At 40.6% G+C, this 24481-nt stretch overlaps 1 protein-coding gene across 1 annotated transcript in view; it reads left to right on the forward strand.

Annotated features, from left to right (window-relative positions):
• anapc4 (anaphase promoting complex subunit 4) overlaps positions 1–24481 on the forward strand; it is a 121565-nt gene that overhangs the window by 12774 nt on the left and 84310 nt on the right. The window contains exons 3-9 of the mRNA XM_069925028.1: positions 10730–10835; positions 10915–11047; positions 13054–13128; positions 14205–14225; positions 14315–14359; positions 20472–20556; positions 22486–22596. Coding sequence (XP_069781129.1) covers positions 10730–10835; positions 10915–11047; positions 13054–13128; positions 14205–14225; positions 14315–14359; positions 20472–20556; positions 22486–22596 — 576 coding nt within the window. The remainder of the gene's footprint in view (positions 1–10729; positions 10836–10914; positions 11048–13053; positions 13129–14204; positions 14226–14314; positions 14360–20471; positions 20557–22485; positions 22597–24481) is intronic.

The following is a 24481-nucleotide window of genomic DNA, read 5'->3' on the forward strand; positions in this document are numbered from 1 at the left end:
CAGGGGGAGGAGGGGAGGGGCTCCTGGTTTGTCAGGGATTGCTTAAGGTGGTACGTGGGTGGAAAGAAAAAGTTTGAAAACCACTATTTTAATTGTACCTAATTGACCAGTTATGTGTATGGTTTCATTAATTTCAAAGGAAATGGGCCAATGACAATTTTTTTCCAAGCACAATACCTGCAATACCCAATACTTAACAATTGGGTCTAGAGTAGTGGTTCTCAACCTTCCCTTCCCACTCATATCCCACCTTAAACAATCACTTACTAATTAAGCACTGATGGCATAGTGGAAAGAAAAAGTTTGAGAACCACTGTACAATATCATTAGGCCATTTCAGTTCGAGCCTCCGGCTGGAGACTGGCTATGGGGCAGATCGAAATCTGGAACTTACCATTCAGACTACAGCCCAAAAAGGCTGCTCCAACGTCCCATTCAAGGGAGAGGTGCCTCGTAGCGCCCTCCAGATCCCTGTGGAGGTTGGCCACTGATGCCGTAGCGCCACCTGTCATCAACACGCGGCAGAGCAATGGCTGTCTTCCCTACCTACAATCTCCCGCGCAGCTGAAACTGCTTTATGGTTCCCAGAATAATTCCAGTTGTGTGGGGGATTATGGGTAGGGAAGACAGCCATTGCTCTGCCACACAGAGTGGCCCCGAAGGCCGAAGTGGTCCGGTGTGGCTGCACCAGCCACCACCCCGACGGTCCCCGTTGACATCTTCCACTGCCCCTGCTGACAGCCCCCACTGCTCCGACTGCCCCGAGGGCTCCTCAGCACTCCTGACTTGGAGGGAGGGGTGAGTGGGGAGATGGGCCGTGGGCTAACAGCATCATCAAACATCCCAAACAGCCACCTAGCGCAGCTGCCAATTCATATCGATTGGCGGAGGGCTGCGCTGTGGAGATTATCCCTCTCAGAAAGGGGTTGGATTATGCAGCTGGGAGACTGTCTCCACATATTCAGAGAGGTAGGTCATTGTGGATTTTGGCAGTTTCTCCACCTTTGCATTTCGACTTGGGCTATCTGAAATGGCTTAATGTTAATTGCCCAAACCAGTTTCTGAGGGATGAGATTAATGTCTCAAGTGCCTCTGATTGGAAGCAACATTAGAATTAAAATTCTGTTTATCTCTGAAGCCTGTCTTTTATCTATTTAATTGATTCCTCTCCGCCAAAGTTTATCAATGTGTTGCAGCAGGATATTCATTTATATATAATGGGTGATTGACACTGCTGGGGGGAGTTGATTGGGTGTTATTTGCTGGAGATTAACTGTGGCAGATACTGGTTTGTGCTTTGTCTCATGTCCCATTTAAAAGCAAATTATTTTTGCCAGTCAAGAATTTAGAAAACTACATGTGTGGTATTGTGTGTGTGCATTATACGAAAATATTTTTACACAGTTAATGATTTTCTGCACATTTTATGTGTGCACACTATATACATGTGTGCATTATATGAGTGAAAATATGGTACTCCACTTCCCACTGAGTCACTGTGCTTTGGCCTATTACCTCCCTAAACACCTTCAACACCACTTTTCTCCCATGTACCCTGATTCTCAAATTCCATCCCATTCCCTGATATTCCTATTTCTAAACCCTTTCCTAATCTATTTTCCTTTGTCATTTTCCGAAGTCTAATGTTGGTCTCGGCTGCTAAGTAATGACAGTGGGTCAATTGGCATCACCAACAAAATGGTTTAAAATGAGAGAAAAGCATCCAGTAAGAATCCGTCTCTGCTTATAACATGGGACTCAATGGAGAAAAAGGGTCTTTATTATGGGAAATCATGATGTGGACATTTTTCAAGGCAATGTCGTGAAGGGGTTGCTTGTACTTCATCAGTCAGACATTGCCTCTAATGAGTAAATAAGTGTTAATATTGCCAATTGTTGGATCTTTCTTTTATTCTGAGAAGGGAAAGTTTAAGCAAATTTAGGAAAAATAAAATTATACAGGATTTTTAGCATTATTTTGGAGCAAGAGGTTTGTTTAACTTCGTTAAATTGCAAATATGGCCATTATAAGTTCTACATCCAGTACAATTGAAAATATATCAAAGCTTTGGAATGAATGCTGTAAAGATCCATATGAATAGTCTTGGAGTGAGGGATTTCAATTCTGAGGATAGACAAAAGGACAGAATCATTCTTTTCTCGCAGAGAAGGTTGAGAGATGAAGGAATGGTACATTAGAGATCATGAAGGATCTAGATACCACATAAATGTAAAATAAAGGGGTAAAAAACAGGATTCTGTTGACACCGGTGGTTAAGTGAAAAACACACACAAATGCTGGAGAAACTCAGCATGTCAGAGTGCCTTTATAGCAAAGATAAGGATACATCACCAACGTTTCAGACCTCTGAAATATCTGCCGCCTTCCACAAACATGGCTTCCCCTCCACCACTATTAACTCTGCCCTCTCCCTTATCTCCTCCATTCCCTGCTCATCTACCCTAGCCCCCCCCCCCTCCGTCCTCACCTACCAACCCACCATCGTCCGCATCCAACACATTATCCTTTGGAATTTCATGCTCTTACTACAGGACACCACCTCCAGACACATTTTCCCTTGACTCCCTTGTGCACTCTTCCCTCCCTACCCATTGCCCCCGGCATCTTCCACTGTGGTCGTAGGAGGTTTAATAACTGCGCCAACACCTCCTCCCTCACCACAGTCTGATGTACCTCCAAAGAACTCATTTACTGCATCTGGTGCACCCTCTGTGGCCTTCTCTACATCAGAGAGACAGGTTGCAGATTGGGAGATCGCTTCGTCCAGCACCTCATCTCCATTCACAACAAAAGCGACCTCCCCGTAGCCAACCATTTCAATTCTGACTCACACTCTCGAACTCACATGTCTGTCCATAGCCTTTGAGCTCACATGTCTGTCCATAGCCTTTCACTACCCCAGCCTGACCACTCCTCCAGATTTGAGGAACAAACACCTGATTTTTCTTCTGGGCACTCTCCAACCCCAGGGCATTCCACTAATCAACATAGGAACATAGGAAGTAGGAACAGGAGTAGGCCAAAAATGGCCCATCGAGCCTGCTCCGCCATTCAATACGATCACGGCTGATCTAATTTATGACCTAACTCCACCTACCTGCCTTCTCTCCATATCCCCTAATTCTTCTATCATGTAAAAATTTATCTAACCGAATTTTAAATATGTCCCCCCGCCCCCAACTAGTCATTCCTGTTCCAACTTCCTTTCTCTCTCCACCTAGCCTAGACTTCTCCTGTATTCCTGTGTCCTTCTGCCCCCCCCCCACCTATCATCTCCCACCCTCACCAAGCCCCCCCACTTCCCCCTTTTGTTCAGACATCTCTCATGTGCTCCCACACCTTGATGAAGGGCTCTAGCACTGTTTGACCTGCTGAGTTTCTCCAGCATTTGTGTGTTTTTTCAAATGTAAAATAAATGTTCCCTTAGAGGAAAGGTGAAGAACTGGGTTTAAAACTGAGAGGCATAACATTTGACACAATCTCTTAATACAGTGTTTCTGTCCAGTTTGTCTCTGCAAAATTCTAGTGTTGTAATGCTGATTGGACCATTCCAATAAATTGCCTTTCTTATGATCAGTTAAGATGTTTGAGTATTATAACACTATGGTGCATGGCACATGTGTGCCTTGAGATCCTGCAAGATTACATTTCCCATCTCTCAATTTCTCACTGGGCCATTGGAGTGTAATCCTTTTTAACTGATTATGTACTGACAATAACCACACCAGCAATGCGAGTCTCTCTGCAAGACGAACCTGGGAGGCTAGACTGTAGCTCTGGACACTGGGATGACCCCTGGTGACCTAGTGGTGTAATTACATATCACCACATTCAACCCCCCCCCTTAAAAAATTGTTATTCCCCCCCCCCCCCCCACCCCTTTGTACTTCTATTGTTTGTAAGTTGATAAGTCCAAAATTTTTTGTGGCTTGCATTACCTTCTGGGCCTCCTTGGTAGTGATATAGGGGTGGGGAGTGCGGTCTGCCTTTCGGCCTTTCTTGGTGGTGGTGTGGGAGTGGTGGTCATGTGGCCGTGTGGGCTGGGGATCCTCTTGTATGGGATTAGGTCCTGCCATCAAGTCTAGGGTGGTGATATTTTGTGGGGAGTGCGTACCTAGGGTCCTGATTTCCAGGGTGGATGGTATAGTCCTCAGGGGTGACTCGATGGACGACTGTTCTAGTAACTGCTGCTGCGCTCCTTGTTGATCGGTAGATATCTGTGTTTCCTCCGTGTTGTTCACACATCCAGCCAGCGCGAGATCCCTGGTGGCCACCGAGTCTTCTCTTCCATCTGGGAATGTGACGAAGGTGTACTGAGGGTTCGCGTGCCTCAACTCCACTTGATCCATCAGCGGGTCCGCTTTGTGGGGTCTGCAGTGCTTCAGGAGGAGAACCAGTCCCGGTGTCATCATCCATTTAGGCAGCACTGTGCCCATCGTGGCTTTCCTTGTGAAAGAAAAGATACGTTCATGTGGGGTCATGTTAGTGGCAGTACACAACAAAGAATGTATAGAGTGTAGGGCTTCTGGCAACACTTCTTACCATCTAGTAACAGGCAGGTCTTTGCTTTTAAGGTCAAGAGGACCGTTTTCCAGATAGTGGCATTTTCCCTTTCGACTTGTCCATTCCCCCAGGGATTGTAACTTGTAGTGCGGCTGGTAGCAATCCCTCTCTCATGCAGGTACTGCTGTACTTCTGCGCTCATAAATACAGCACCCCTGACTGTGTGTATGTAGTTCGGGTACCCAAATATGCTGAAGATGGGTTGGAGGCATTTTATAACAGTGGCTGCTGATACATCAGAACATGGGATTGCGAAGGGGAAACGGGAATATTCATCTATTATATTTAGGAAATAGACATTTCTATTAATGGATGGGAGCAGGCCTTTAAAATTGAGGCTGAGGCGCTCAAAAGGTTTGGTAGCTTTTATCAGGGTGACTTTGACTGGCCGGTAAAATTGCGGTTTGCATTCCGCACAGATGGGGCAGCTCTTGTTCACTAACCTCACTTCCTCTACTGAAAATGGGAGGTTTTGGGTTTTAATGAAACGATACAGTCTAGTGACTGCAGTTCATTGTGCAAGCCCTGCTACTGGGACGTGTGGTTAAGGATGGCACAAGTGCCTCTGGACAGCTCGTTCAGAGGCTCGTTGAGTCTCCCGGGGCGGTATAGAATGTTGTAGTTAAATGTAGACAATTCTATCCACCAGCACAAGATTTTGTCGTTCTTAATTCTCCCCCTGTTCTGGTTATCGAACATAAAAGCCACAGATTGTTGTTCCATGATGAGGGTGAAGAGTTTGCACTCCAGATAATGTCGCCAGTGCCTTACTGCTTCCACAATGGCTAGGGCCTCCTTCTCTACTGCTGAGTGTCTTACCTCTGACCCCTGTAGGGTTTGCAAAAACAAAAAGCCACCGGTCGTCCGTCTTGGTTTAGGGTGCATCTGTTTCTACTTGAAACGGGATCGACTCATCTATGGACCGCATGGTAGCTTTAGCGATATGGTCCCTAATGTCCCTGAATCCTCTGGTGGTTGCTGGACACAGTGGGAAAACTGAGGCTTTTATAAGTGGGCGGGGCCTGTCGGCATAGTTGGGGACCCATTGGGCGTAGTAAGCAAACAGTCCCAAACACCTTTTTAGTGCTTTCAGAGTGTGTGGCACTGAGAGGTCTAAGAGAGGGCGCATACGGGCTGGGTCTGGGCTGATTTCCCCATTCTGCACTATTTAGCCCAGGATTGGCAACTTCCTGGCTCTAAAGACGCATTTTTCCCTGTTGTATGTTAGGTTCCTTTCCTCGGCTGCCTGGAAGAAGCGTTTTAAATTCGTGTCATGATCCTCTTGAGTGTGGCCACAGATTGCCACATTGTCTAAGTAGGGGAAAACTGCTTTCAGCTGGAACTCATCTACTATTCGGTCCATTTCTCTCTGAAACAGGGACATTCCATTGGAGTTGCAGAAATTGATACAGCCTGCTGTCTGCCTCAAATGCTATGTAAATGCGATCGCTGTTTCTAATGGGCAATTGGTGGTATGCTGCCTTCAGGTCTATGGTGGAGAACACCTTATACTGCACAATGTTGTTGACCACGTCTGCTATACGTGGCAGGGGGTAGGCATCTAGTTGTGTAAATTTGTTGATTGTCTGGCTGTATCCACTACCTCGTGCAGTTTATCTCCTGACTTTACTACAACCACCTGGTCTCTCCAGGGGCTGGTGCTTTGCTCTATGATGCCTTCCTGTAGTAGCCTGCAGACCTCTGTCCTAATGAAGGCTCTGTCCCTCGGGCTGTACCTCCTGCTCTTTATGGCTGTTGGTGTGCATTCTGGGGTCAGGTGTGTGAACAGCGGAGGGGGTTCTATGTTCAGGACAGACAGGCTGCAGTGTTGTTTCTTCGTAAGGCGTAGTGGGGGGGTGAGGCCTGTTGTGCACTATTGTAATGCTTTCTAACGCACTGAAAATCTAACCCCAATAGTACCGGGGCACAGAGACTGTATGCCCGCAACAATTCTGTCCCTAATAAGGGTGGTCTCCCAGCTGCGCTAACAGCAGCATTAATATCTCCTCCACGTAAATCAGAAAGCATCTCTGCCAGTGGCCAAAGTGCGTGTTGGCTCCAGGATTTCTGGGGTCGAGCTCCAGCCTGTCTGGTCGCAGCACTTGGCTAAGCCACAGTCTCTTTTCCCTTAGGTAATGTGGGGGCACCCCGGGGGTCGTTCCCAGTCTCCATGTGGTCTCTGGGTCTAGGTGTAGCAAGGGCGGACCCTGGGGTACTGGGAGCTGCTGGTTGAGCCTCTGTGGGGCTTATGTCTGCTGGAGGAGTAACCTGGGTGCTTGGGGCTGTTGGCTGAGTCTCTGGCTTTGGGACATTTGCAGCGGGCTTAGGGGTGATCCCAGCAGTAGCGTCAGGTCTACGTGGTACTAGGGAAACTGCTGCTGGGGGAGTGACGGTAGTGGTGTCGGCTTTTCCTGGTTCTGGAGTGGTCGGGAATTCTGCACATAGGGGGCGTGGCAAGATGGCGTAAGGATCAGACGTGCCTTCGAGTCCTCTCCTGACTCTATCTTATTGTTTTGTCTAGAAATGCCCGTTAAAATTCTTTAAAAGTTTAGATAATTTCAGTGCTGTTAATTTAACTTATGATGGTACAATTGGTGGAAAAGAGCAAAAAAAAACAACAACAGATCATCAAAAAACTACATTTTCCAAAAGTTCAAGTTTTGGAGCCTACCTACAGGAAAGACACCAGGACTCAGCGTGAAATGGATCCCAGGAGAAAGGTACAGTGTTCGGATGTAGAGCTCTATGTTACATCGGTAGAGCCCCCTAAAGAGGGCGCCAAACAGCCTTTAGAACAAAGAGTTACTCAAAGGCATTTGTCAACTGTAGAGGTGGCGCTGCAAACTGCATCTCTTGAAATAGAAGAACCTATACAACTTGATGTACTGGGAGAACTTAATACATTATGGACTGGGGAAAACCCCGGCCAGCATCCTCCAGTTATTGCTGGAGAGGCTGTGGCTAGGGTTTCCACACGTAGTCATACTACAAGGAAGGCAACCAGAATGAAGGAAGGAACAGAAGATCCTTTGGTTATGCAGAATAAGCAGGAATCTGTTGAGCCAAAATCTCTTCCAATTGAAAAGATTTTTGTGAATCTTGAATCTAAATTATCTTATACAATGCAGGGATTATCCAAGATTATGACTAAACTTGGTACTAGGTTTAATACTCTGGTGAAAATACATTCTCGACAGATGGCTGAGTTTGGAGCTTTTAAGCTTGAAGTGAGAGATAAATTTAATTCGTGTGAAGAAGATGTAGACGAAATACGGGATCAAGTTTTTGATGTGACCAAAATGGTCGAAGACTTACAAACTCAAAATAAAAATTTGGTGAAAAAGATTGATTATTTGGAAAACCAATCTAGACGGAACAATATAAAGATTATTGGTTTGCCGGAAGGTATGGAGGGACCAGACCCAAGAAAATTTTTTTACTGAATGGATTCCGCAGGTGCTGGGTCAAGAACATTTCCCGGAAGGTATAATACTGGAATCTGCTCACAGAGCCTTGCGTAGAAGATCTATTTCAGGTCAAAGTCCAAGACCTGTTTTGGTTCGTTGCTTGGATTATTACGACAGAGAAATAATTTTACGAGTGGCTATTAGAAATGCACATCAGAGAAAATCACTCTTGATGATTCAAAATAATCGAGTTTTCTTCTATGCGGATTTGAGTCAAGAAGTTATGTTCCAATGACGGGAATTCAATCCTGCTAAAGAGTTGTTGTGGAAGAAAGGTTACAAGGCAACCTTTAGATATCCAGCTGTTTTGAAGGTTTTCCAAGATGATTGCTAACCAAAGTTCTTTGATTCTCCAAAGGAAGCTATAGCATTTGCTCGAGAGCTGCCAATTACTCAGTTTCAACAGAGACATAAGGAGATGGAAGAAAAGAGCCGTGCTCCAAGAAGGAATGGTTGTAATGGTGACTCGGCAGTTGGAGCTGATTAAAAGAAGAGTTGTCCTTTTTTTTCTAATGTGTTTTTTTTTAAAAAAAGGGATATTAAATAATGATGATGTTAGTTTAAGATGAAGTGAGAGTTGGGGGAGAGAACTGGATAGGCACTATTTCCTGAAAGTCATCTGCTACGTGTGAGTTATCTCACACCCATTTTTTTTGGGAGTTACCGCATTGCACGGTTTAGACGGGAAGGGGTATTTTTAACCTCCTACCCGTTTTTTTTTTTTTCTTATTTTTGTATTATTAGATTAAAGAGTGAAGGTTTTTTTGTTTAAATATAAAAAAAAAGCATAAGAAAGTATTTGATTGTTTAAAAAAACTAAAAATTGATGTGGTTTTTTTTGTAAAGTTTATTCAGTAGACAAGGAATATTTGAAATTTAAATGTGAATGGGATGGATAAGTTTTTATATTTTTTCTTTAAATTTAAGGTGAAAGGAGTGGTAATTTTGGTGTATATTATTTTGCTATTTTAGTTATAGAATGAAAGGAATAATGGTGAAAGTTATAAATTGAATTGTACAATTCTTAATGAGGCTTGAATTTTGTTTGTGGTTTATGCTCCATTTGTTGAAGATATAGATTTTGTTGTAGATGTGTTTTTATTATTTGGATATCTGAATTTTAACGTAATGATTGGGGATATTTAAATGTGGTATTGGAGCTTTTATTGGATAACTATTCAAGAGTAAAAGGGAAAAATGGTGGAAGAGTACTAAAATTAAATTGTACAATGCTTAATGAGGTTTGAATTTTGTTTTAAGATGGTGGTTTATGTGACTAATATGATGATAGATGTGAAGTTAGTTGATATTTGGTGAAGGTTTATCTCTATAGAGAAAGTTTTTTTTTCATCTTTTTTTCCATGCTACAATTTTTTTTAAGAATTGATTATTGTTTAAGAATTTTTGATAGATAATGTTACTAACTTTACTAATGTTTTATATTAAGTTTGAGTTAAATATATGTTTAATCTTAACTCCGTTTGTTAAATATATGCATTTAAGTTTGATTTAAATGTTTTTTAAGTCTGATATCTTAGTATTAATTACTTTTCTTTTTGTTAGTATTTTAATCAGTTATGTTTTTGTTTTTTTTTGTAAGTGGGTTTTTCTTTTTCTCACATTATTAACTTTATTAATTCTTCACTCTTTATTGGGGGGGAAGGTGGGGTTGGACTAATTTGAGTTGGGTTATTAATGTGTAATAATTATTGGGGAGGGTATAGTTTATTTAGATTACTGATACTGTATTGTAATTTTATTATTTTATTCTTAATTTTTTTTAATGTAATCCTATATGTTATTCATGTTATAAAATCTTAAATAAAGTTTAAAAAAAAAAGGGGTATTCTGCACATACGTGGTGATCCGGAGCACGACTTGTGGAGATCCTTCCACCCGCGCTTGTAGTAACCCCTTTCTGATCAGACCGGGGTTTAGGGTCGGCGGCGCCTGTACTGGCGAACCCATGGGCAGGCAGGGCTCTTGGCCATTTCTTACCTGCCCTATCGTATTTCTGTGGTCTTCCCCGTATTCCACCATGATTCCAGTTCAGCGGTCACTCGCCATCTCTGTCCTCGAATGCATGTGCGTGCTGGTCGTCCCCGGATTCCATTCCTCAGGAAGAGTCTCCAGGTGGTCAGGAATGTGCGTTGGAGCAGAAGCAGCTTCCATCCTAGTAGCTATGATATTAATTTATTAAATTGTATTGACAATAACCACACCAGCAGTGCGAGTATAAGACAGCTTTAATAAACTAATATGTACAGTAAGAGGTCTTGTCTCTCTGCAAGACAAACCTGGAAGGCTAGACTGTAATATACAAGGTCACCTGGATGACCCCTGGTGACCTCGTGGTATAATTACATATCACCACAGATTGGTTGGAGGGAGATTCAAGTATTTAAATAGTCTCTTGGAAGATATCTTGAAAAAAAATTAGAAGAATGAATGCTCTAGACATATTTGGTGAGGAGGAAAGCAACTGCAAGGAAGCACCAGATGGCAGAAGTTATCGAAGCAATAAGTTCCTGGGTTATCTCCTGGATTTTCTGCAATTACAAGTCCAAGTCCTAGCTGACATCAAATTACTGTCTTAAACAAATAAGCTTCCTTGTCTTTACATGAGTTTCTGTCTTGTATAAATAAGATAACCAAGGATTTTTTGATTAATTTGCAGGTTTTGCTTCATCGTTTAGCCCACTTCCAACGTGTGTGGAGTTTGGCACCTAACGAAAACACAGGAAAAGAAGTAACATCGTTAGCATGGAGGCCAGATGGAAAAGGTAAACGAGCAAATACCTTAACTTTCAAGACATTTGGTTTTTAAAGTATGTATTGGTGATAAATCCTTTTTTTTTCTAGTTTTAGCCTTTAGTCTTGCAGATACTCAACGAGTTGTTTTATGTGATGTGGAAAAAGCGGAGATCCTACATTTTTTCACCTTGGAAAATGTGGTTACCTGCATGTACTGGGCAGAGGTGATGGATCAAAAAAGGTAATCAAGAATTTGAACTAAATCTTTATTGCAGTTACAGTGTGAGAGCATTGATGATAGTCATTTGGCTTATTTTATCCTCAATGACTCATCAAATCTCACTTTTCTGCTTTCCATTACTATATCTATAAGATTATAGGTTATACCACTTCCAGTGCAAATCCAGATACTTAAATCTGATGAATGTTTCAGCCTCCAGAAGCTAATGATTCAGTGGGTTTCATAAAGGTGTTGACTATTTTTCTTTGTGTTCTTAGCTAATTAAATCTGATTTCATTAGTTTTGTGGCATCCAGAAGTAGGAGTAACATGGGTCCCATCTTTTTAGAACTGGCATCTTGTGATGTTTGCTTTTAAATGGAAATTTTACCTGTGGGATTTGAAATTGTACCATAACTTGGAAGGTGAGCTGATTATGATGTGTCTTTAACCAAATAAAATGAAAGAATGAGAAATACGCAGAGGAAGCCTGTTTCCGCTCTGTAAATGATTATATGGTTATAATGGCAAAAAAGATGAAGTAAAGTCAAATCAAGTTCAGGGCAAGAAAGATTTCATTAAGAAGAAATAAGGAAATTTTCTAAACACATCCTTATTTTGACTTTTTTCCAATCTACAAATTTACCTCATTCAGGAATATGACTGGAAAGTTTAAATTATTTCCCCTCTGGATGGAAAGTTTGATTAGTATTTTGTTACCAGTTTTCATATTGTCAAAATTGTTAAGAGCCCATGTGAGAATAATTGGAAAAATCTTGCAGATAATAAGGAATTTAAAAGCGAATTGCCAGATATACAAACAATGAAACAACAAAACTAACCAAAAGAATCTGGCACTCAAATTCACAATATTTATGGATGCCTCAAGTTGTTCAAATTTCTCGGCCAGTTAGCATACAGGTTGTTCCCAGTTTACAAATGCCTGTTTTATGGACATCTCTGCATGTGATTGAGTTCCCATAATATTATTAATTCAAGAATTTGACGTAGGTATATACAACCATTCTCTCTCCTTACTGATGCTGTATTGTAATTTCATTATCTTATTTTTAATTTTTTTTTAATGTAATCTTATATTTTATTCATGTTATAAAATCTTAAATAAAGTTTAAAAAAAACATTCTCTCTCCACTTTTAATTATTCTTTCTTATCAGTCTCATTTGTTTGATAATACCTTTCATTATAATAATGGAAGTATTATGATCATACAGAGTGATTTTTTTTGTTTGTATTTTTATTAACTAAGGACAATTTTTATCTTATGGGCATTTATAAAACAGGACCTGTTCATTATCTGTAAATGTCCTGTATTAATTACAGTGTTGTTGGCATATCACCATTATTGCAGCAAGATTTGTCTTTCCATATCACCAAGGTTCTTTTATATTGGTAGGATTTTTTTTCAGTGCATTGCTAATTGAGTTAAAAGAAACAGTATCTGCTGAAGGTTCTCTCATAATCTTTTTGTTGAAGATATATTTACATTATTAATCAGGCTGAAATAAAAATTGGAATCAAGAAAGGGCAGCTTTGTCCATTTATATTTTTCCCTGCATTGTTCAGACCTTCCAAGCTTGAGAACACCATTCTTTTAAACAATCCTGAAGTTCTATTTCATGGAATGAAGGAGGTGAGTAGATCTACTTGGGGAGGAGTTTTCAGTGCAGATATGCAATGTAATGTTTGGCCTATTTTTTAATGAATGGGTTTATTCATAGAAAGCTTCCCCACAATGGTCATTCATGCATTGTTATGGTTTTCCAGTGCTTCTACATTGTCAAGGTATGTAGTGTTTGTGTACCATGTTTTTTATTTCAGCCATCTCCCAAAATTGTCTTTATATGGGCTTGAGTCAAAATTATTTGCTCCTTTGGACACATACACAGGTGAAGTCCTTTGTAAAGTGTTAAACATAAAATCCCCGAAGACAAAAGCACACATTTACTGAAGGTGCAACCAATTCAGATTGTCATTTTAAATGTACAAATTTTAACTCTTCTTTCTAGTGTCTCATCCTCAATCAGTTTACTAGATGAAGAAGGAAGTCTTTTCTTGCCCAAGTTACCTGCACTACCAAAGAGGTAAGTTTAATAAGAGTGTCTAAATTATTATTAAACTTAATTTTACTCATGTGTGAACAGTTAGGCAGACATGTTTGCTGGGACAGGTCTACTATTATAATTAGTGGAGTAAGAACTCATGCAGCAGAAGTTTTCTTGTGAAAGTGAGACTATAAATCCACATTCATTTCATCTTTCTCCCGTTAAGAAAACTTAAAGAATTTTCTTTGTGGGGTGCAAACATTTTTCACTCAAATACTCCAATTCTGCCTTTTAAATATTCAATATTGTGCTTTATTCTAAGTTTTGATTTTCAACCAAATAAGAACAGCTTTTACTGATTTAAATATCATTTTGTGTGTACAGGAAAAAGTTAAATTTACTGCTTATGCATAACTAAACTTAGGTCTAAAATAAGAAATAAATGCAGGCAAGAAATGCAAGTCCAGATTTTGCTTTATTAGACCACTTGTACAGTATTCTTGCAGCTTGTGAATTCAACTTTGCTAATCATTTTAGTGTTTAGTGCTATCTGTAAATTTTGATAGAGAACATGCATCCAAATAGCACCACTGGAGACACTCCTGCATACTACATACCAGTCTGAAGAACAATCATCAGTCTACTATCAGCCCCTTAACAATTTTTTTTAATGTACTTCCTCTGCCTTCTTAGTTCCAGGAATTTCAATTTTGCTTGCAAGCCAAGGATTTCATCAAAAGCATTTTGAAAGATCAACCTTGAGCCATTGTAATTTCTTCAAACAGTTGATTTATCAAATAAGATTTGTCTTTCTGAAACATTGCTAAATGGTGATAATATATATTAATGTGTTTTTCTAGTTGGAAATACAATATAACATTTTTATTGGCTACTAATATTAAAATAGGGAACTAGGATTGCAAAAAGAATTATTTTTTCATCTTTCCTTAGATATAATTTTAAATTATCCCTTGAATTAATTGCTGCCATACATTTTTATTGTTATGTAAAGCATTGCTGCAATTGCAAAATTGGTTTAAGAATTAGCATAAATTCTATTTAATGTTCTTTCCTCCCTAATCGCTTGCACTTTTTTCTCTCTTAATCATTTACAGTACGTCTGCAAAAATTTTCAGGTATGGCCCAATATTATGTGAAATCTAGTTTTGAAAATTAGCTTAAGTTGTTTTTCTGGATGCTAAGAAATATTTTTTTCTCTGTTTAGTGAAGAAAAATCAGATGAAGTAGCAAAGCTTCTAGGTGACAAAAGGTACCTCCCATTCTCTGTTTTGGAGATTCTTGATTACTGTATGTAAATTGCAGGTAAAAAGAACATGGATAAATTTGAAATATTTAATTTTTGAACACACTACAACAAAATGGTATTCTCAAAAATGATATATTAAGATGTGCATTTCATTCATTTTCTCTTGCCGATAAATGCGTACTGCATGAATTGTCCTACTTTCTACTCATCCAGATGATAGAGATAGATGTATCCACATAGAACCATAGAACACAACAGCACAGAAACAGGCCCCTTCAGCCCTTCTAGTCAGTACTGAACTTTTTTTGCCTAGTCTCACTGACTTGCATCCAGTCCATAGCCCTCTATACTTCTCCCACCATGTACCTGTCCAAATTCTTCTTAAATGTTAAAATTGAGTCCATATTCACCACCTAGGCTGGGAACTTGTTCCACACTCCCACAACTCACTGTATGAAGAAGTCCCCCCCCTGCCCTCCAAATGTTTCCCCTAAACGTTTCCCCTTTTACCCATGTCCTCTGGTTTGTATCTTGTCTACCCTCAGTGGAAAAAGCCTATCTACATTTACTCTCTATCCCCCTCATAATTTTCAATACCTTTATCAAATCTCCCCTCATTCTTCTACACTTCAGGGAAAAAAGTCCTAACCTGTTTAACCTTTCCCTGTAACTCAGTTTCTGAAGTCCAGGCAACATCCTAGTAAATCTTCTCTACAATCTTTCTATATATTATTAGGTGACCAAAACTGCACACAATATTCTAAATTTGAACTCATCAATGTCTTATACAACATTACCATAATATCCCAGCTCCTATATTCAGTACTTTGATTTATAAAGACAAATATGCCAAAAGCTCACTTGACAACCCTATCCACTGTGACACCACTTTCAGAGAATTATGTATCTGTATTTCCAGGTCCCTCTGTTTTACCATAGTCCTCAGTGCCCTACCATTCACCATGTACATCCTTTCTTGGTTTGTCCTTCCAAAATGCAACACTTCACACTTGTCTGCATTAAATTCCATCTGCCATTTTTCATCCCATTTTTCCAGCTGGTCCAGATTCCTCTCCAAGTTTTGAAAACCTTTGCAATCCACAATGCCTCCAATCTTAGTATCATCTGCACACTTGCTGATCCAATTTACCACATTATCATCCAGATCATCCAGAACAATAGTCCCAACACTGATCCCTGAGACACACCACTAGTCACAGGCCTCCACAGTCTGAGAAACAATTATCCACCACTACTCTCTGGCTTCTTCCACCCAGCCATTGTCAAATCCATTTCACTACTTCATCATGAATATGGAGCATCTGAACCTTTCTGACAAATCTTCCACGTGGGACCTTATCAAAGGTCAATGTACACAACATCCACAACCTTTTTCTTCAACTTTTCTTGTAATATCTTCAAAACCCTATAAGATTGGTTGAACACACAAAAGCATGTTGTCTATCCCTAATCAGTTTGTGGCTATCCAAATAATTGTATATCCAACCTCTTGGAATACCTTCCAATAATTTACCTACTACTTATATCAGGCTCAGCAGCCTATAATTTCCAGGGTTGTTTTTGGAACCTTTTTTAAACAATGGAACAACGTGAGCTACCCTCCAATCCTCTGACATCGCACCCGTGGCAAAGGACTTTTTAAATATTTCTGCCGGTGACCTTACAATTTCTAATCTAGCCTCCCTCAGGGTCCAAATAAATATCTTGTCTGACCCTAGAGATTTATCCACCCATATTTGCTTTAAATCTGTATAGGTTCCATGACCTCACTGCTTGTTTTCCTTACTTACTATGACTCTATGTCTTTTACTGAGTGAATACTGATGGAAAAAAACTATTTAAGATATCCCATGCCTCTGGCTCCATACAAAGCTGACCACTCAGATCTTCAAGGGGACTAATTTTGTCCCTTGGTATCCTTTTGTTCTCAATACACCTGGAGAAACCCTTAAAATTTTCTTTCACATTGTCTGACAAAACAACCTCATGTCTTTTTTTTTTTGTTTCCTGATTTCTTTCTTGAGGTTTTTCTTGCATTCTTTAAATACTCCTCAAATACCTCATTTGGTCCATGTTACCTATAACTGCTATACTCCACACTCTTCTTCCAAACCAGATCCCCAATATCCTTTGAAAACCAAAGTTCCCTCTGCCTGCGAACCTTGCCTTTTATCCTGAAAGGAACATACAAACTGTTCTCTCAAAATTTCAGCTTTGAAGGTCCTCCACTTACCTCACACATCCTTACCTGAAAACAACTTATCTCAATCCATGCATTCTAGGTCCTTTCTCATATCCTCAAAATTAGCCATTCTCCAATTTAGAATCTCAACCTGAGGCCCAGACCTATCTCTTTCCATCATTAACTTGAAACTAATGGCTTTATGATCACTGGACCCAAAATGTTCCTCTACACATACTTCTGACATCTGTCCTATCTTGTTCCCTAAAAGGAGATCTAGTATTGCACTCTCTCTAGTTGATACCTCAATATATTGATTTAGAAAACTTTCCTGAACACATTTGGCAAATTCCAAACCATCAAGCCCTTTTATAGTCTGGGAGTCCCAGTCAATATGTGGAAAATTTAAATCTCCTACTATTACATCCTTATTTTTCCTGCAGCTGTCTGCTATCTCTCTATTATGCAGTCTATAATACAACCCTTGAGTGTGGTCATTCCTTTACCATTCCTCAGCTCCACCCAAATCATCTCAGTAGATGAGCCGTCTGGTCTGTCCTAATCGAGCACAGCATTCTAGGTGAGCAATGATGAGCAATGCCGTCCATCCTTCTTTCATTCTCTCTCATCCCCCCCCCCCATTCTATCATGTCTAAAGGAACGGAAGCCTGGATCATTGAGCTGCCAGTCCTGCCCCTCCTGCAATCAATTTTCAGTAATGGCCACAATGTCATAATTCCACGTTACAATCCACTCTTTAAGCTCATCTCCCTTTCCTACAATACTCTTTGCATTGCAATAAATGCCACCACACACATTCTTCATTGACTTCTAATGGTGCATGTAATTTTCACATAATCTTTTCCGTCCTCCACTCCACTATCTGTTCTGGCACTTTGGTTCCCACTCACCTGTAAATCTAGTTTAAACCCACTGGAGCAGCATTAGCAAACCTTCCTGCAAGGATATTAGTTCCCCTCCAGTTCAGATGCAAACCATCCCGTGAGAACAGGTCCCACGTTCCCTGGAAGAGAGCCCAATAACCCAGAAACCTGAAGCCCTCCCACCTGCACCATGTCTTTATGCCTTATCCTTCTATTTCTAACCTTACTAGCATGTGGCATGGGTAGCAATCTTGAAATCACTATCTTGGAGGTTCTGTCCTTCAACCCAGCACCTAACTCCTTGAAGTCTCCTTGCAGAACCTCCTCACTTTTCCTACCTATGACATTGGTCCCTATATGGACCACAACATCTAGCTGTTTAGCTTCCCTCCCTGAGAATGCCGAGAATTCAATCTAAGATATCTTGGACCTTGGCACCAGGGATGAAACATAGCATCTGGGATACTTGATTTCTTCCACAGAACCTCTTAACTGTTCCCCCTAATTATGGAATCCCCCATCACTACAGCTCGTCTCTTCTCCTCCCTTCCCTTCTCAGCCTCAGGACCAGGCTCCTCTGTGCCACAGACCTGATCACTGTGGCTTGTGTCTGGTAGGTTCCCCCCCCCCCCCCCCAACAGTATTCAAAACGGTATCCTTGTTATTGAATGGAATGGCCACAGGGTGTCCTGTACTGCCTGCCTATTCCTTTCCCTCTCCTGACTATCATCCATCTACCTACCTCCTCCCTTCTAGATGTGATAGTGTCCCTGTAATCCCTGACTATCTCTGCCTCTGAGGCTAACTGCCCCCCTAGCTTAATGCTGGTTGTGCAACTAAAGCAGTTAATAGGAAAGAAACAACAAAGGATATTTGATATATTGTTCAACGTTCTAACTGAAAACTGCTCGCTCGCAGAGAAATGAGTAGCCTGCGTAAGAGTTGCATCCTTCTGCCACTACGTATATCATGTGATGTCAATGTCAGAGCAAAAGGTGACAATCAAATGAGAGTTCAAAAGAAACCTTGCATCCTGACAGTGACCATGAATAGAAAAGATAATGCCTTATGACAATAAAAAAAAAGCAGATTAAGAAATTGTAACTAAAGACAAAAAATGCTGTAAACAGTCATGAATACAGGCAATATTTGTGAAAAGAGAAATGGAGTTAATGTTTCAGCTCAAATACTTCATCAGAACTGCCAAGAATTTGAGGCTCAAGGCTTTGATGCTAATGCAAAAACTCAGAGGCAGTTGATGAAAAGGAAGTTGTTAATGCAACAACGAACATTGGATTTTTTTTGGGTACCTCAGTTGCAAGCTATGCACTCACAGAGATACAAGGATCTGATGAAGAATCTTTGATCTAAATAATGATTGTAATGGTGGCTTAAGCCTGTAATCAGTTAGATTTGCATATCTAAGCATCGGCTTATTGTGATGGACTTCATCACGAGTGAAGCTGACCTAAATACTGATCCTGAAAAGAAAATAATCAGTTACCAGACACCATTGGGTACTGCCATTTGTAAAATTCTACGGATATCTCAAGACATGCACTGGAGGATTCTGAGATAAAGAAGTTGAGTCGGTGCTTTCATTGACAACCAGTTGCTTGCAGTTCTTGCTGCAGGAGGCATCACATGTCTCCCAGCAGCTAGAGCAAGACCCGAAGCTTTCTAAATTAGCAGTTGTCCCAGAACTTTTATGCTTCTGTACTTGATGTATCATCATATGAGCTGCAGTCCTCTTCTGCTGTTTTATTCTATGTAGATCTCTAAGCAGAAGGAAGGACATTCTTCTTCTCATAGCCATCCTGGTTCTCATTTGAGATCTAAAGTGATACCACCTTAGTGGTACCAATGCTGGTATTGATAGACCAGACTTTCAAAATGCAGATGAAACCTATGGGCATCTGAAGTATGTGAAGTTACCTGTCATCACTTGAATTGTGAGTGGGTCCTTTCAGATCAGCAGCACTGAGTGTCATTGCCTTGTCAAATGACTCTTTTGCCTTGAGGGTTTTAGTAAGCCCAGGAAACCAAAGTTAATTTGTCGAACTCATGCAAGTATTGCAGCAGTTGGTATTAATGGAGCTTCCCAACAGCATTAATTTCTCTGGGTTTTACCTGCACACCGGCAAAAAAGAGGGAAATAAATAAATAAAATTTAAGAGTTTAAAATTATAAAAATAAATGTTCTTTGATGAAGATAGGAGCAAATATTCATCCAGTGATGCCTTGGTCATGCTTTGCTTGTAGCAGCTGTTTGAATAAAGTTGAGTTTTAATAAAATAATGTCGCCCAGGAAGAAGAGCTGATTGATGCCACACACCATTGAAGTGACTCTTTTAAACTGTCTCCTTATCCGTGCTTAGATTTTTTAGATATATAGCACCCCCAATTTACACCCAATTAACCTACACCTCTGTTAATTTTTTTTGAATGGTGAGAGGAAACTGGAGCCCCTGAGAAAACTTATGCCGACAAGGGGAGAATGTACAAACTCTTTACAAACAGCTCTAGATTTGAACTTCGGTCCCAATCACTGGTTTTGTAAAGATGTTGTGCTAACCACTACACCATCTATGCTGGCATTAGTAAGAGTCTTTATCAGTAATATTAATAAGCATATTAGTAAAGCTTTATCTGTGAACTTGGTGGGGGATTAATTATCTATAGGACAGTTAAATGTTTTCAAAGAATGTGACTGAACATAAAGTAAAACTTTTTAAGGTTTATATCTTCCTGCAAGTGAAGTTTGTTCAGTATAAGTACAATGCTTTTATCTTTTAAACTTCATCCTTAAAGCAGGTGTATTAGTTAGGTGTTGTAAGAGTGAGTCTCAAGCAACCAGAAAACTCACTTATCCGGCATCTATCAATCCTTGTAGATGTCAGATACTAGGGTTTTACTTTAATTTGATTTTTACATAAAATACAAAGGTTTCACTTGGTTATGAAATAGGATTAAATGCATGCTCTGAATAAACCTGCCTACTTTTAAATTGTTGCTTTTATCTCATCAGATTAAATACCCTCGTTCTTGGGGGAGATTCTGGATTCATTGAATTATATGCATATGGAATGTACAAGATTGCAACAGTTACACAGGTATGACAAGTTTTGCATTTAAATGATTTTATGCAAATAATGGAGTCAAGTTGTAGTCCTAAATACTGCCTGATAGTCAGGTACAATGCATGTCATCACATCAGTTAGATCATATTATCTTTGGGATCTTGTTGGACTTTGGGAATTATGGATGGAAATTCTTCTAATGTGTCAGACTTAGCACCCTATAAAGAGGCTTTAGCACAGTCCTTTCAGCAGCCATAGAAACCTCCAGCCTCAGTTACTTCCCTTAGCTCTTTACATAGAAAATAAATGACTTGTCTATTGAAAATAAAGAACAAAAGTGCAGCTGCTTAAAAGTGGAAACAATATTCAATTTATTGTCATGTAATTAAAAATATTATCATATTACACGAAAATGCCTTTTGTCTGCTGTAAGGCAGACAGATTTGCCACTGGCAGAAATTGCACGAAGTGCCTTTTATAGATAGAGAAAGAGAAGCAAAAGAGAGTTGCCCCCACAGAGTCACCAAGTATCCATGGATTCACCTCAAGCGCTCCCGCAATCTCCACTATGATTAGGAATCCTTCAGCCTTGGCACCCTCTTGCATCCTGGTACACCTTCAGTTGGTTTTGAGCCAGTCTCCAGCAGTCTGCACAGCCTGGTGCCAGTCCCTTAACTGCAGTCTTCAGCAGATCACAGTCTTCATTGGTTTCTCATCTTGAGTCACCAACAACTCGTTGCCTGTGTAGATCCTTCAGCCACAGAACCCCTCACTATTTTGCTGCCCTGGTCACCAACCTGTGGGTTGTCTCCTCTGCTTCTCCGTCTCAGATGGGGAGCGGTCTCCCTCTTTTCTGGTGCCCTGCGCCAGTCCTCTGCTTCCATGGAGTCTGCAATCTCTCATGGCTGCTGCCGATCATAAGCTCCATGATGTTGGCCTGACCCTGCAGTCACAAGATTTTAAATAAAATCACCATCGGTTCCTTTAATAGGCCATTCAATGGAGTCAGACTGGACGGTTGGATCCTGCTCTCAGTTCTCCGCGGGTCAACACTGAATAGGTCATGTTCGGAAAGAGAAACAGAGTTAAAATTTCAGGTTGAAGTCTATATATCATAAACTCTACAGAAAGGGCTTCAACCTGAATTGTTAGTATTATTTATCTTTGGCTATTTATTGTCTGCTTCCCTTTTCTATCTTTCAAGATATTTTTTATAACTGCTGCTTAAAATTTGTACCCTTTATCAAATCAAGAAAAGAAATGTGGTGAGATGGAACCTGTCATCACCCTTTGCTTGCCATTAATATGGCATCATTAGTATGTGCTTAATGAGTTGAGCCTTCTTCCAACTGTGTGCTTTGCCTGAAATGTATGCATTTCCCAGCCATGAATGATGGCAAAGAGCCACTTGGCATCTTTTATAAAGTGATAATAGTAAGATAACTTTTATTGATTCAAAGATTTAATGTAAATTTGCAATTTCATAACAATGCATGTTTAAATTTGCTTCCACTATAATTTGACAACTTTTAAGTTCTTAAGTTATAAATGAAGTTAGACCAGAATTTGGCCACACAGTCATAATTGGCTGAATATGCAGTTTTGTGGGTTACCAGTGTTGAGGATTATCATGGAGAAGGTGTCACCAATCTTGTTATCTGTGTTATTTATTCACCAGTGTAAACCGTTAAGGATCTTAGTCATTTTGAAACATAAAATGACAATATACCAAGAGCATGCTCAGAGAAAAGTAGTGAAGTAAATCATGCAGCCTAGTGCTTGAGAAAAGTAGTTTTATAGGAAAGGGAAGAAATCTTGAGGATGTAGCTTATGGGGTTTGAATGAGTTAAAAATTGCCTGAATATTTTTCGTCTTAATTAGCGAGTGCTAATTTATATTTTTAGTTAAAAAGTGAATGGTGAAATATTTAGTTATAAAACATGATTTGATTTCCTTCTGCAGATTGCAGGCCGATGTCTGGATCTTTGCTTATCCAGTGATTTAAAAGCATTATCAGTAATTACAGAAGTTCATCTATCCAAAGAACCAGAGCCAATTATTAGCTATTTTCAGGTACAAATTCTTGAGCTTTGATCAAAAAATGTTATTTTCTTATCCTTATTCTTGTTCTTATCTGCTTGATTTAGGGTTGTCTGATTTAATATAACAAATGTGTCCTAATAAGTTCTTGTAGTTTGGCAAGTGAGGTAAAAATTCCTCCTGAACCCCTTTGAGTGTTCAGGATTTGAGTGAGAGACTGCAAAACCCAGCTGCTTTAAATTGGTGGATGGTATAAGCGGAGCGGCCATCATGGCAGCGGCCACTGTGTGAATGGCCCAGAGTAGGAGTAGGGAGTTGAGGCTTTGGCGAGCAAAGTCTCAGGTGAGTATCTGGTGCATTCTTTCCTAAGTGAGGGTGTAGTTAAAGTGTTTAAAATGACCACTGAGACAGCGATGTGCCTCTCATATGAGATGTAGCAGTCCTGGGGGAACTCCCCTCTCTTGGAGAGCCACATCTTCCAAAAGTGCTTGAAGATAGGCAAAATGGAAGACAGTATTAGGAATCTGAAGCAGCAGCTGGAAGACCTTCATCACATAAAGGAGAATGAAGCAGTTGTAGATCAGAGCTATGGGGAGGTAGTCACACCTAGGCCGCCAGAAGCAGTTAGTTGGGTAACAGTCAGAGAGGGGAAAGCAAAGGTAGTCCAGAGCACCCCTGTGCCCATTCCGTGGATAATAAGTATATTGTCCTGGATACTGCTGGGGGGGGGGGGGGGGGTTGACCTGCCAGGAGGGAGCTATGTTGGCAGGGCCTTCGGCACAGGGCCTCCTGTGGTGCAGAAGGAGAGGAGGAGAGCTGTAGTCATAGGGGACTCTATAGTTAGGGTTCAGACAGGACATTCTCTGGGCAAGAGAAAGACACCTGCATGGTATGCTGCTTTCTGGGTGCCAGGTTCCAGGATGTCTCTGATCGGGTCCACAGGCATACTGATGTGAGAGGGAAAGCATCAGAAGTCATGGTACATGTTGGTACCAACAACATAGACGAGGTCCTGAAGAGTGAGTTTAAGGAACTAGGCAGAGGCTGAAGAACAGGACCTCAAGGGTAGCATTTTCAGAATTGCTGCCAGCGATATGTGATGGTGATGGAGGAGATGGCAGATGAATGCGTAATTGAGGAGTTGGTGCAGGAGTCATGGTTTTAGAATTTTGGATCATTGTTGTCTCTTCTGGGGAAGGTGGGATCTGTTACAGATTGGATGCTTCACATCTGAATTTGAAGGGGAGCAAGATCCTTGTGGGCAGGTTTTCTAATGTGGTTCAAGAGGGTTTAAACTAGTTTGCAAGGGAGATGGGATCTGAAGCGATAGGTTAGTGGAAGAAGTTCATGGAGTTAAACCAGTTCTATCATTTAGAGAAGCTTTGAGGAAGGAGAAGCAAAATATTGCATATAAAAGTAGTAAGGTAGAAGGGCTAAAGAGCATGTACTTGAATGCAAGAAGCATCAGGAATAAGGATGATGAACTGAGAGCTTGGATACATACATGGAACTATGATATAGTGGCCATTACAGAGACTTGGCTGGTACCAGGACTGGAATGGATTCTGAATATTCCTGGATTTCAGTGTTTTAAAAGGGATTGGGGGTTGGGAGAAGTGGGGGGGGGGGGGGTGGAGAGAGAGGAAAGGTGGTATTACTGGTCAGGGAAACTATTACAGCTGCAGAAAGGGTGGGTAATGTAGCAGGATTCTCTATTGATTCAGTATGGGTGGAAGTTAGGAACAGGAAGGGAGCAGTTACTCTATTAGCAGTATTCTATAGTCCCCTGGTAGTAACAGGGATACCAAGGAGCAGATTGGGAAGCAGATTTTGGAAATGTCATGGGAGACTTCAACTTCCATAATATTGACTGGCACCTGCTTAATACCAAAGGTTTAGACAGGGCAGAGTTTAAGTG

Source organism: Narcine bancroftii, chromosome 3, assembly GCF_036971445.1.
Source record: "Narcine bancroftii isolate sNarBan1 chromosome 3, sNarBan1.hap1, whole genome shotgun sequence".
Lineage (NCBI taxonomy): Eukaryota > Metazoa > Chordata > Chondrichthyes > Torpediniformes > Narcinidae > Narcine > Narcine bancroftii.